Source organism: Hylobates moloch, unplaced genomic scaffold, assembly GCF_009828535.3.
Source record: "Hylobates moloch isolate HMO894 unplaced genomic scaffold, HMol_V3 SCAFFOLD_14, whole genome shotgun sequence".
Lineage (NCBI taxonomy): Eukaryota > Metazoa > Chordata > Mammalia > Primates > Hylobatidae > Hylobates > Hylobates moloch.
In genome coordinates this window covers 14,398,732-14,411,432 of record NW_026652289.1, presented here as the reverse complement: position 1 = coordinate 14,411,432, position 12,701 = coordinate 14,398,732, and the positions used below count along the sequence as shown (strand labels likewise).

The window sequence follows — 12,701 nt, the reverse complement described above, 5'->3', positions numbered from 1 at the left end:
AAGATTGCATCACTGCACTCTAGCCTGAGCGACAAGAGACTCCACCTCAAAAACTAAGTAAAAAAAAACATAATACCAAAGATGCTCAGTTAAGACCTATATGATTTGTTAAGTTTCACAGGAAAAGTTCTACTTAATTCTGTAATTCATAGACCCCATAATCAATAAGTATTTCACTTGTGTTTGCACCTCTTTTGTCTCATTCACTATTTAACCCTCAGTTTATAACGGAGATACTGACACAGGAGGGATAATAAAAAATCTCAAAAATCACGTCCTTAAGGCAAGGAACAGGACATTCGATTTGTCATATGTACTACCAAGCAAATAAGTGAACTGTAAGAGACATTAAATACTGCTTTACCTGGGTTAAGTGTGTCACTGTCCAACATTCCTCCTTCACAAAAACTCTCCAGTTCCTCAGGCTTAACTTTGTCCCATGGAATATAAGTAACACCAAGTTCTACATCCCAATACTGCTTATAATCTGCCTTTATTCCTTTGTTTAAGGCCCAGGCAATCTATTTCACCATTAGTGAAAATATAAAAAGAAAACAAAGAAAAACAAGGTCATAAGTCTTGAGAGTACTATTCTCTATCATTCTATCCATTCCGACTCGGGCAGCAAGGGAGCAATCTGGACCAGCTAGGCTTGGATCTCATTAAAAGCCTTATTCTCACTACAGATCTGGTTACCCTTTAATTCTCACTTTGTCCTAGGATGGAAATTTCACTGGCATCTTCTCCTTACCAACTCTCACCCAACCCAGCCAACATAAAACTTAGAGAAAAGGAAAAAGTTTAACAGGGAAAGGCTGAAGTTCCCTGAATAGCCCAGTAATATACTGGGGACTACTTTCCCAAGTCTAGGGGTGCCTTGTAATTACTTAACAACAGACAAAATCTTTTTGCAGTGCAATCCAACGGTAGAATGGGGTGTTAAGACACTGAGGAAACACTGACTTTAGCTCCTTAGGGGAAAAATACCCATGTACCTATATGTTTTTCTCTACCTTTGGTGAATATTTTTCAGTTAATTCTAAGATGGCAAACTTTAAAAATACAGTATTCAAATTTTTTGAACAGGACAAAACATATTGCTAAAAGACATTATATTTAAAGCACTAATTTACCTTGATGAACCCATCTACATTTAGGAAAAACAAAACAAAACAAATTCTACCATGCATGTAACATTTACAATTTTATGTTGAAACACTGGAGTTCTTTTAGGAGATACTCTTAAAAAAAAAAAAAAAAAAAAAAAAGATGCAGATGAAATGCCTCAGTGTTGAAAGTCATTTCTAAGACTCAAATTAGTTTTTATAGGCCACATATTTTTCCCCTTCTGCCTATTTTAAAAAAATGAATTATAACATATAAGACTGTACCTTTATGGATTTCTGGTTCACTTTATAGTTTCCTCGGCTCAGTTTCTGCAGGGCACGATAGGCATCTTGCCTATGAACCATAACAATATAGGCACAACCCCTGGGAGGAATCATCTGCTCCAAAACATTTTAATATTATAAAAGATAACAAAATTGAAAAGCAACAAGATACAAAGCTAAGTAAGCAGTTCCAACAATCCCACCCCTCACTCCATGTTATATAATGTAAGGTTAAATTCATTTCTAAGTTGGCAATTCAAGTTTGGTCTCAATTGAGTCCTCCAAGCTTTGTTATATAAAGACTTACCTAGAAATGTTTGAAATTAAACTTGGTTATCCAAGAAATGTTAAATACAAAGAATTCTAAGAAATGTTAAATACAGATAATTCTAAACGTAGACTCTGAACACCTAAACTCTAGTCACATCTATAAACCTGGACAAATTGTAACTTTGGTCTCAGGTCCTCCATTTCATAAAATGACATTAATCACACCTGTCCATCGTACTTAAAAAACTGAATAAACACTCACATTAATTGATTCAATTGGACCAAACTCTTCCAAGAGACTGGCAACATCCTGCTGAGTAGTTCTTTTGTCCAGCTGCCCCACCCAGAGGGTAGTACTGCAAACTTAAAATAAAATTACAATCATAAAGAGATTCACATTTGATAACGAGCAGCACTGTAGCTTAAAAAAATCATTACACAAAATATTCATGAACTATATTACAACACCACAAGTTTAAATAGTAAATCTCATATACATTTTAAAAATTCTAGAAAACTGCATTAGTACTTCCAGAAAGAGAACTGGGATAGTGAAAGGTATACATAAAAGTTGGAAAAAAAATGGTTTTGTAGATGGATCTAAAGATTTCATCTATAAAAACTGAAGCCAGGGAAGCAATAACTTGCCCACTTCACCCTGCCAATGAACAGCAGAACTAGGACTGAGGCTCAAGTCTCTTGATTACCAACCAGCTCAGTGCTTTGTTCACTTACATGTAACTGTCCTTTCTCCACTCTTAAGTGTTCATGGTTTTTCTTTTATGTTGTGTCCTAGGTGATATGCCTTATGGAATCAGAAATCTTACACATGCCCTAGTCATATTATAAATTAAAATCTTAGTCATCTTAATAGTTACTGATTTATATCAAATGTATGTCTAGCACACCTTACTAAATGTATTCTGAAGACATCTGATGAGCTTCACAAAATAATGCAAGTGAATATATTCTGTAAATTTTTGGTTCACTCCTTACTGCTGCTTTATAGCTGGTTTAAGGTACAAAAGCAAATCTAAGGGTATACATCAATGCATAAACAAGGCATAAGAAAGCAATATTTCAAATAAAAATCAACACAGTGGTAACATTTCTTTTATAGCTTTGCTAACAGTTATAAAACACTTTAAACCCAAGACATGAAAAAATAGTACATGAGGTTTGAATATAAAGGTTGAGTTACCACTTGCAGTTTCCGGTTTCACTTGAGGGAGGCCTTTTTGTCGACGTTCTCTCTCTTTTTCTCGATCTCGTCTTTCTTGGGATCGAGATCGGGGAGAATGTCGGCGTCTATCCCTGGACCGAGATCGAGAACGTCGATGCCGAGACCTTCGAGATCTAGAACCAGATCTGGATCGCCTCCTTTTTGGTGACCTAATGTTTTCAAGAGAAGGGAGAATGCATAGCATACCGACAAAAACCAGAAAATACAAGCACATACTAATTTAAAAAAAAAAAAAAAAAAAAACTAGGTAATTTAATTTGGATATGTAAGAATGCAATAGCCGAGAATTCATTTTACAGATCTAGTATGTCCCAAATTAGAAATCATGCACATTATTTAAATAAAATAAACAATGTTGACAGCTTATATAATAAAAGTATCAGTCATCTTCAGCGCCTCCGGTACTATATAAAATTACATCCTTGTAATTTAAGTAGCTAATTTTCATGGTTGAGATACACTGCTACTACTGTTACCTATCTTCTTAGTAAAGTCTTTTCTGCAGCAATTAAAAACATTCTCTGATTACAGCATTACTGTGATCTTTCCACTTCTGCTGGCTGATAAAATTGTAATGGAACTTTGAAAATATAGTTCTTCTAATACCACATACTGATTACCTATGGTATAGAATTGTATAGAATTGTATCTTCAAAATTCCATTACATCTGAGCAACTCAAATATAGGGGAAAAAAAACGTAAGATGAACGACGTAGATTTTTTTTAAATCAATACTTCACCTGCCCCCTTCTACACACATATACAAATACAAATATACCAATTGTTATTTTACTAACATTCTGAATATCTGAAAATAACCCAATCTAATTTTAATTTCTATGTCCCCTTAGACACACAGGATTGGAAAAAACATTTTCTATAAATTACCTGGATGCTGACCTAGATCTTGACTTTCTGTTATCAGACATATGTCGCTTAACCTCCTGAATACAAGGTTGTTCTACTTCCATTTCCTTTAAAAACAAAAACCATGATAAAATGAGAAATTTAAAAAGTATAAACGCAAGAGGACAAAATCTAACAAAAGCTACATTAAAAATCTCCTGCCCTGAAGCAATTCTCTTTTGGTTGCCTGGGACCAAATTACTAGTAACAATTGGCCATCGCTGGAAAAAAAAAAACAGAAACCACTTTTATATTGTTTAAAGGATTAAAAGAAGTATTTCTCTACTTCTCGTAAAGTTACTTTGCTTAAATTACATACCATTTTAATAAACCATCATCTAATGCAGTGAAGTAGGCACTAGTTAAGCCTTCAACACTCTATATCAAACCTCACAGAATCCTGTGGAAGTTGGCAGTATTGGTATGTCCACTTTCCAGATGAAAAACCTGGAGCACTGAGAGGGTTTAATATGTACCTAGGTCTTTCTTCATATTCAAAAATGAAGACAGCAAGCAAATAAAGAGAAATCTACATATAAGTCAAGGCAACAAAAAAAGATACAACTATCTGAGAATAAAATTTTACCTGCTGATGTGGCTTCTGTGTAAGTGGTTCATTTTGTGCCTGAAAAGAAGCTTGGAAAGGCTGCTGCACTGGTGGAGTTGGAGGAATCACAGGCTGAGCCATGGGAGGAAATGGAGGTGTAGGAAGAAGTCCAAATCCTGGCATTTGTCCATTAGGAGGAAGTGGAACCTTTCATTTTTAAAGAAAGTGTATGAGTAATAGCGATCAAAATAATTTGGAAAACCTTTAGTTATCATATAAAACGAAAATATCTTCAATAAAGTTTGATCAAGGAAAAGTTATGACATTCGACATTGTTTAACAACTTCCATATGTACAATTTCCACGCAAGAACTGTTACATACCAAGTATATAGGTTAAAAATCCTGTAACTCTTTTTAAAATTATGAACACACAGGTTTAGTTTTAAATATTTAAAGAAATACCTTCATTTACATAAGGAAGCAATGTGATAAACTGAACTTCAAGTCAGAAGTACTCCATTGCAAATGGTCTCTTTTCAGCTTTAAAGACAATTAAGCCTTTTGGGAGGAAAACTGGCTTTCTAGAAGCAATGACTTCTAGGTTTACTTTAAAAAAATTTACCAAGGGGGAATTTCAACTAACATACCCAACTTGTAGAGTTTCAAATAAAGTATCATAATAATAATGAAAGTAAACTACAATCTAACATATTTCTGCATGTCAGTTTAAACACAAATAAAACTATAAATATAATGCTTTAAGTATTCTTTCTAAATTATTTATGAACTTTCAGTAATTGTTAAACACTTGAAATAACAAAAATGCTTCCCACTCCATCCCCATAATTTAGATACAGAACCAAGTTTAAGAAACACTCAATGAGAGAATTTACTGGAACAAACTTATCTCTACTAACTTCCTGCAACTCTCCAGTGTGCTATGTATGCTCCTTTTATTGCGGATTTCAAACTATATTCCTGAATGTTCAGAGCTCAGAGCCCTCTAAAGTATCTAACCACACAAAATACAAAAGAAAGGCCCTTCCAAGGGAAAAAGCTGTATAACTAAACAGGTCGGTTTCTTCAAATAGAACTGTAATCTCTAAATTATTTTAACTAAAAAAAATGTCTATTATTAAAATATGAGCATGTGATTTTGGCATCCTTGTTTTAATTACAGAAAAAGGCAATTCAAAATAGTTACGTGTTCAACAGCTTTTATCAGAGCTATAGTACGACTTAGCCAATCACATAGCTGCAGAGTGCTCTGTGGAATGCAAACCATATGCTCTATAATGAATAGATCTTTCTTTCAACTGCAAGAAAATGCTTGTACCTGATGATGCATTGGATCCTGTTGTATTCCCATCATTCGTGGCTGAAACTGATCCATATTTTGATGCTGTGTGTATGCTGGCTGCTGCATGCCATCTCCAGGAAAGCCACTAAAAAAAGGTGGATATCTTTTACCCATTCAAAAGCACAAGCTTCTTAGCCACACTTAAATTACAGAAACAGAGTGTTGTTCATGAGTCATTAATCAACATTTTACTGAACCATATATTTACCTATATATTAAATTTAATTTATAAACTCAGTATTATTCCCAACATAAAAGCCATTTTTTGGCTTTAAATCTTAGAGGATCCCTTCCTCATTCAAGAGAAAATACCACAAATTTTACAAAACAACTTCATAAAACATTGTTGTCATTGTTAAATGTTACTTAGATTATGCCTTACAACTATTACCAATTTTCCATCTGCTGAGGAATAAAAAAAAACTAACAATGGTGCCTGTGGAGGAGGAGGAGAGGCAGCAGTGGGTGCAGCAGCAGCAGGCACGGTGGCGGTGGGTGCAGGGGGTACAGCGGCAGCAGGTGCTGTTGTGGTGACGGCAGTGGTATCCTCTTTCTTTGATTCTTCCACAGCTTCTGGCTCATCATCATAGTCAAATCTATCAAGCAACTTCTGGAATAATTATGTCAATATTTCATTTTAAAATTTAGACTGATTCACTGCACAAAAAACTATAAAAACAAAGGATGTTTACCACCATCTAGAAACTCACATTGTCAAGCACAATCTTATTTTCCCTCATGCCCCTAAGGACCTTGGTTTGTAGATATAAACAATTTTTACACAGATGCCAGTTTGGAAAACAAACAGTGTTTTCATTCCTCAATTGTAAGTACAGTGCTTTCTTTCTATTTTCTATTGGTGTGTTTCACAAGTAATTTAGCAGCATACATGTTTTTCTAAAATACTCATTTCCCTAAACTAAAAATGTTTGAAACTTCGTGCACATGAAAATGGGTATACATTTTCAGTCAGTATAAAATGTACAAAAAGACTGTCTTATCCAATCACCATAATGAATATAGAAAAGTGTCCATATACTGCTTCCTCAAGAATATACTAATATAAAAAAAAGAAAAAAATGGCAAGGACACAAAAAAGTCACCAGCAGTTCCTAAGAGGTTCACTTGCTTCTTTCGCATAACTTCACAGCTTACCAAAACTTTCATTAAAAAAAAATTCAGGAGACTTAATGAAATCACATATCTAGAAGAACAATTTTAAGTAAGATTTATTCAGAAAAAAGGTAATGCTTAAATACCTACTAATGTGTATCAGATCATACAGACTTCATCACAAGAACACTGCAATGCAGATAGTTTCTTCTTTTTTACAGACAAGGAAATAAAGGCTCAGATGATTAAGAAACATGATTAAGACTGTACAGTCAGCGAATGGTAGAATCAGGATGCAGACACTAGTCCTTTTGACTTCAAAGCCCTCAGTCTCTGGCTTTCAATAAGCAATCTTTCCTTTCAGGCTGTGCTCATTCTACTCATAGACTTCAACCTTAAATTCCTGAACCTTGTCATTCTATAATAGTTCTGCCTAGAGATTCGGGTTTTGCTTTATTGAACAGATTTCTAAATCTAATGAATGTTCCGTCCTTAGACAACACAGTATATAGGACTAAACTAAATGTAAAGAGTGTTTTGAGATAGAGCTAACTTATGTTTCTTTGTAGTTCTAGGCCAAGTGAGTAAAATTCTTACAAATGAGCAAGTTAGTATTTTCTGAACAGGAACCATCATAGCCCAGGTACCTTGCTGTTTTACACACATTATTATTTAACCCTCATGGCAACAATAAAATATTTTTACTACCATCTTTATTTTACACTACTGAACACTAAACATTAATTCAACAACAGGACAGTCTGTAAGTAATTGGAGCCAAAATTAAAATCTGGTCAAAGTTGCCTACAAAAAACAAAACCTATGATCTTCACAGTTTATTACATATTAATATGTTCTTTAAAGTTTGAAGAACACTGCTTTAAAATACTTAAAGCAATTAAAAAATTAAAATGGGGTCTATCCAAAAAGAAATTTTAGTTGCTTTTTAGGAAACTGAACATCTATAAAGCAGCTGAAACAGACAAATTATTTCCAGTGAGAAGCTTGAAATAGACCTTTTTAGTCAAAGGAAAAGCACAGAATTCCTTTTTCTAAACTTATGGGCCAATCCACTTAAGGTTAAATACCAGAGGAATTAGAATTCACATTAATAAGAGAAACATGCTCACTATCATGGGTTTTCCTAAATTTACCTATAAATTCAAAGGAATTCTATACACTGACATAGAAATGTACAGTTTTCCAGTTCATCTGGAAAAGTATGCTGTGATCATTAATTTTGTGTCAACCTGCCTAGGTTATGTAGTGCCCAGCTATACAGTCAAACACTAACCTAGGTGTTGCTGTGAAGGTGTTTTTTAGATGAAAGTAACAATAAATCAGTAGACTCTGAGTAAAGCAGATTACTCTCAATAATGAGTGGGCCTCAATCAATCAGTTGAAGGCATTAAGAATAAGAACTGAGGTAGAAGGAATTATCCTCAACAGTGCAAGAGAAACCCTGGCCTGAGTTTTTAGTCTGCTATCCTGCAAATTCAGACTCAGGCCTACAATGTTAATTCCTTCTGAATTTCCAGCCTGCTGACCTGCCCTGCAAATTTCAAATTTGCTAGTCCCTACAACTGCGTGAGCCAGTTTCTTAAGATAAATCTATCTTTCATTCAAGAATCTAGATAGACAGATGCAGATGTGGATACAATTACTGGTTCTGTTTCTCTGGAACTCTTGACTAATACACTTCATGATAAATGAACAAAGTTTGAAAAAGTATGAGGGGGAGTTTGAAAAAGAGTTAAGTGGGAGGGGGAGAGACGGGACACCAGGAAATGAAAGACAGTCTGTTACAAGAATTATTATGATGCAGAAATAAACAAATTATCAGTGGGATAAAACAGTGTCCAGAGATAAGACACAGAAACATACGAGAATTTAGTGTATAAAAAAGTAGTGAGGGAGAACTGGCTATTTTCAAAAACATAAAGGTTTAACTATCTTGAACCATATTCTAAAACAAGATTCCAGAGGGACTAAACAGACAATCATAAAAAAAACCTTACTAGGATACAGAATTCTTTTTTAATACAAATGAGTTTTCCTAATCACAACATAAAACAAAAAACTAGGAAAACCAAATATATGAGTTTATGTTCGTATGTGCATGCAAACAAGGGTGCAAGAATATACACAAACAAATCTGTTCAAACTACAGTGTGGAATTCTTTCCTTATTTTATAACTTTCTGTATTATTTGTTTTTTTTTCTACAAGTACATATTTTTTTACTCAAAAAAATGTATCCGACTTTTGTTTAATCAGTCATCACTCATAAATCACTAAGATATAATGAAAACTGTTATTTACTAGGTGGATTTTTAATTTAGACTATTGGCAATAAAGTCCTTCTGTTTTTATAGTTAGGATGTTGGAAAGAATCAGAAATTTTAAAGATGATGAAACCAAAGGCATCAGTTCTGATTTTCAAACTTTTGAGTTTTTTTGCAGTAAAAACTGAAAAGTCAAATGATGTTTTATAAAGCCATAAACCAAATAAAACAGACAAGAGTGGAGCTGTTAGGGTTAAATTTCAATGAGAAGCTCTAAGCTGTTCAGCAAACCCATATCCTTAGCGGCAGCTTCTTAAACATGCCTAAGAAACCTATAGGCCCAATAGAGCAGCTGAAAGACAATGACCTAACTCAAATCCTCTTTTTTGTTGTTGCTTGTTTTTTAGAGACAGGATCTCATCCTGTTGCCCAGGCTAGTGGCATAATCATGGCTTACTGCAGCTTTGAATTCCTGGGGCCAAGCAATCCTCCCACCTCAGCATCCTGGGTAGCTAGGGCTACAGGTGCACACCACCAGCCCAGCTGGTTCCCAAATCCTCGTAATATATATATGGTAACTAAGGTTAAAATACACACACACACACACACACACACACACAAAACAATATATAATTTTATATATTTTTATATATTATTAAAAATAATACCTATATACTATTAATACACACACATATATATTAAAAATAAACACAGACTGAATCTCACTATGTTGCCCAGGCTGGTCTCAAACTCCTGGGCTCATGAGATCCTCTCTTCTCGACCTCCCAAAGTGTTGGGACTACAGGTGTGAGCCACCACACTTGGCTGTCAGGTTTTTTTAACAGCAAAAAACTGAAAGCAATTTGAATGTCTATTAGTAGTGGAATGGCTGAACTGTAATGTGCCCATGTAGTGGAATACTATGTATTACATGCATTCAGTAAAAATGTAATCTAAATTCACTATTAACCTTAACAACAACAAAAAAGATACAAGTGTATTAACACCCAAACAAGTGGGTATGTATTATAATCAACTAAAGAAAAGCATATATCTGTAGGAAATTAATTCTGAAAAGATGTAAGGCAAAATGTTACACAGTAATCCCCAAGTATTGGGGTTAATGAAGAATTTTGTTTCCTTTACTCCCTTTTTTTTTTTTTTTTCACTTTTTTCATTTTACACTAGCAAATTCAGCTTCAAACCCTGGAAATTTTTGCAGTGAGCACATATCACATTTAAAACCAGGGAAAATAATCGATGTTTTGATGTTGAGAGGGAAAATCTATCAAATTACAAAATGACATAATGAACAATCCACAGAAGGGATACAGAAGGGATAATTTCCATAATTCTTCAAGTTGAGTGATATAAATGGTGGGGTGGGTTATGTGAGAGAAATATACCTTGTCAAATGCAGTTTTCTGTTCAGGTGGGGGGAAAGCAGCTTTTTGTTCAGATGGTTGTGTAGGAGTTGTCTTTAACTGAGCTGTAATAGCCTGAACCTGAGCCATCACAGCATTGTCAAGGGCAGGAGACTGTGGTTTTGGAGGCTGTTGAAAAGTCTGAAGGATCTGCTGAAGCTTAAAGAATGGGAAAACCAATAAATCACAGAACAAAGTATAATCATACTATCAAAAGTTAATTTAATAAAAAAATGTCTTAAAGGTGATTCAGAGTAGCACAGGCACAGAATAAATTGGGGGAAAAATCCTTTTACTAATGGTTAAATTTGTTGTGAATGAATATACAGAGATACAATGTGCATTGCTTAAGGTTAAAAATGTATGCTGACAATGTCAATGATATAAGATGATGGTCAAAAAAAGGGAAAATACAGTAAATTGTGAACAAGGTAAGCATAAGTTTTCTAGAAAAATAGAAAAATTATCTCCATTAAAAATAATTTTGAAATCCATCAGAAATGCTAGAATTGTGAGCAACATGAGCCACTTAGCAGTTCTAAAGTCCTCTTCAAAGAGGTACTGTTATTTCTAAGTGTGTTGTTCCCTTGTTTATCACTTCTACATTTTCCCTATTACTCCTACACTTCTCTCGTGAAGGCTTTTCTAGATGAAAAGCAGATGTATTTTCTCCTTAGAATGTGCTTATTAATGAAGAATAGAACACAAGAAGTGACAACAGTACCTAGTTCTGCAAACAATTTCATTTTTGAGTAGACAGTTTACCTGTTGGCCTTGAGTTGTCTGAAACAGCTGAGCCACAGCAGCAAAAGCATCAGAGCTGGGCAACTGTGGTACAGCTGGGACGGAGTTTGGAGCGGCTTGTGTGGGAGGTTCAGAAGAAACTTTTACTGGAGGTGGAGGTGAGCCTAAAAAAGAAAAGGGCATTAAGGCCTAAAAAAAAGTTAACCTACAAGTTTTCCTAATTAAGCTTCTTCGCTAAAATAACATTTTATCCAATTTAACATAGCATAAAATATATAGATTGTGGCACTACAGTTTATACTGTAACAACTACCAGAAAAGCAGACCTTTATTATAAATAGGAATTATGGAAAGAAAATCATACCTTCCAAGATGTAAATTCAAGTTTCCTTCTTACAGAAAAATTCCTTCTAAACTCTGATTGCTTCATGTACAAAAAATAATGCCATTGTGTGAGCTCACAGATACATTTGACCATACCTTCATTATTGGTAACATTTTCTGCTACTGGGGCTGCATTACTGGTTCCTGCTGCCATGTCCAAAAGAGGCTGAATAATTTCAATTTTGAACACTCCATTTTTTTGCCAAAGGTTCAGCACACGAACTATTTTACTCTGTTACGCATGAGGAACACAAATATACAATAAATATTTGCATAAATACCGATTATACTCTTACAAAAAAAAAAAAGAGAGGAAAACTCCTAGGCTAATATTTCCATAGTATGTGTGTTTCATAAACAAGGAAAAAAAAAATCAGAATTACAACCTGGTTAAACTACTCTAATTAGTCTTTCTTCAGTGGTATCATCTAGAGTAAGGAACAGAGATGGACTATAGACCCAGACAATAAAAAGAAATTTATTATTTGATATTTTCATTTTATTTTACTTATGGTTACAAAGAAACTATCACTAACAAAAAAAAAAAGCTATCTTAAAGAAGTAAACAAAGGAGAATTTCTTCAGAGTAATTATAACAGCTAAAATATTTATAAGCAACTGGCCTGTAATCAAAATTTAAATTATGTGGCCAAGTAAATATGAAGATCCAGAGAAGATGTGTTATTCATGGGCACAACTTTTATCTTTACTCAAGGAATCATCTTGGTTTTGGGTGTATTTTTCCCACAAGAGCATTCTTCCAAGAATATAAAAACAGCATCTATGACACTGAAATTTATATGCTGTTTATTGTAAATGTCTCCGTTCTTCATTATTCTGAGTATGTTTACTAGTATAATTCCCCCTATCTACTTATAGTCAGCTACTATAATCTGCAATGTTTTTCTACTTTTATATAGTATGTTGTAAAGCCAACTGTATATATAAGGAATTAAATACTGTAGTCTGATTGCTAATGAATACCACTTAAGCTTTAGTATCTCTATGTTGGGGAAGAACATCAATTATTGG

General features: G+C 34.1%; 1 protein-coding gene across 3 annotated transcripts in view; it reads right to left on the bottom strand.

Annotated features, from left to right (window-relative positions):
* SCAF4 (SR-related CTD associated factor 4) overlaps positions 1-12,701 on the bottom strand; it is a 64,710-nt gene that overhangs the window by 22,860 nt on the left and 29,149 nt on the right. For 2 of the 3 annotated variants that reach the window (XM_032175773.2, XM_032175775.2), the window contains exons 5-15: positions 11,766-11,901; positions 11,307-11,449; positions 10,524-10,700; positions 6,149-6,330; positions 5,697-5,805; positions 4,398-4,565; positions 3,794-3,879; positions 2,863-3,053; positions 1,924-2,024; positions 1,392-1,505; positions 365-521 (exon numbers count right to left, since the gene is read on the bottom strand). In XM_032175773.2, the coding sequence (XP_032031664.1) occupies positions 365-521; positions 1,392-1,505; positions 1,924-2,024; positions 2,863-3,053; positions 3,794-3,879; positions 4,398-4,565; positions 5,697-5,805; positions 6,149-6,330; positions 10,524-10,700; positions 11,307-11,449; positions 11,766-11,901 (1,564 nt within the window). The remainder of the gene's footprint in view (positions 1-364; positions 522-1,391; positions 1,506-1,923; positions 2,025-2,862; positions 3,054-3,793; positions 3,880-4,397; positions 4,566-5,696; positions 5,806-6,148; positions 6,331-10,523; positions 10,701-11,306; positions 11,450-11,765; positions 11,902-12,701) is intronic. The other variant, XM_058427254.1, reaches the window with a different exon arrangement.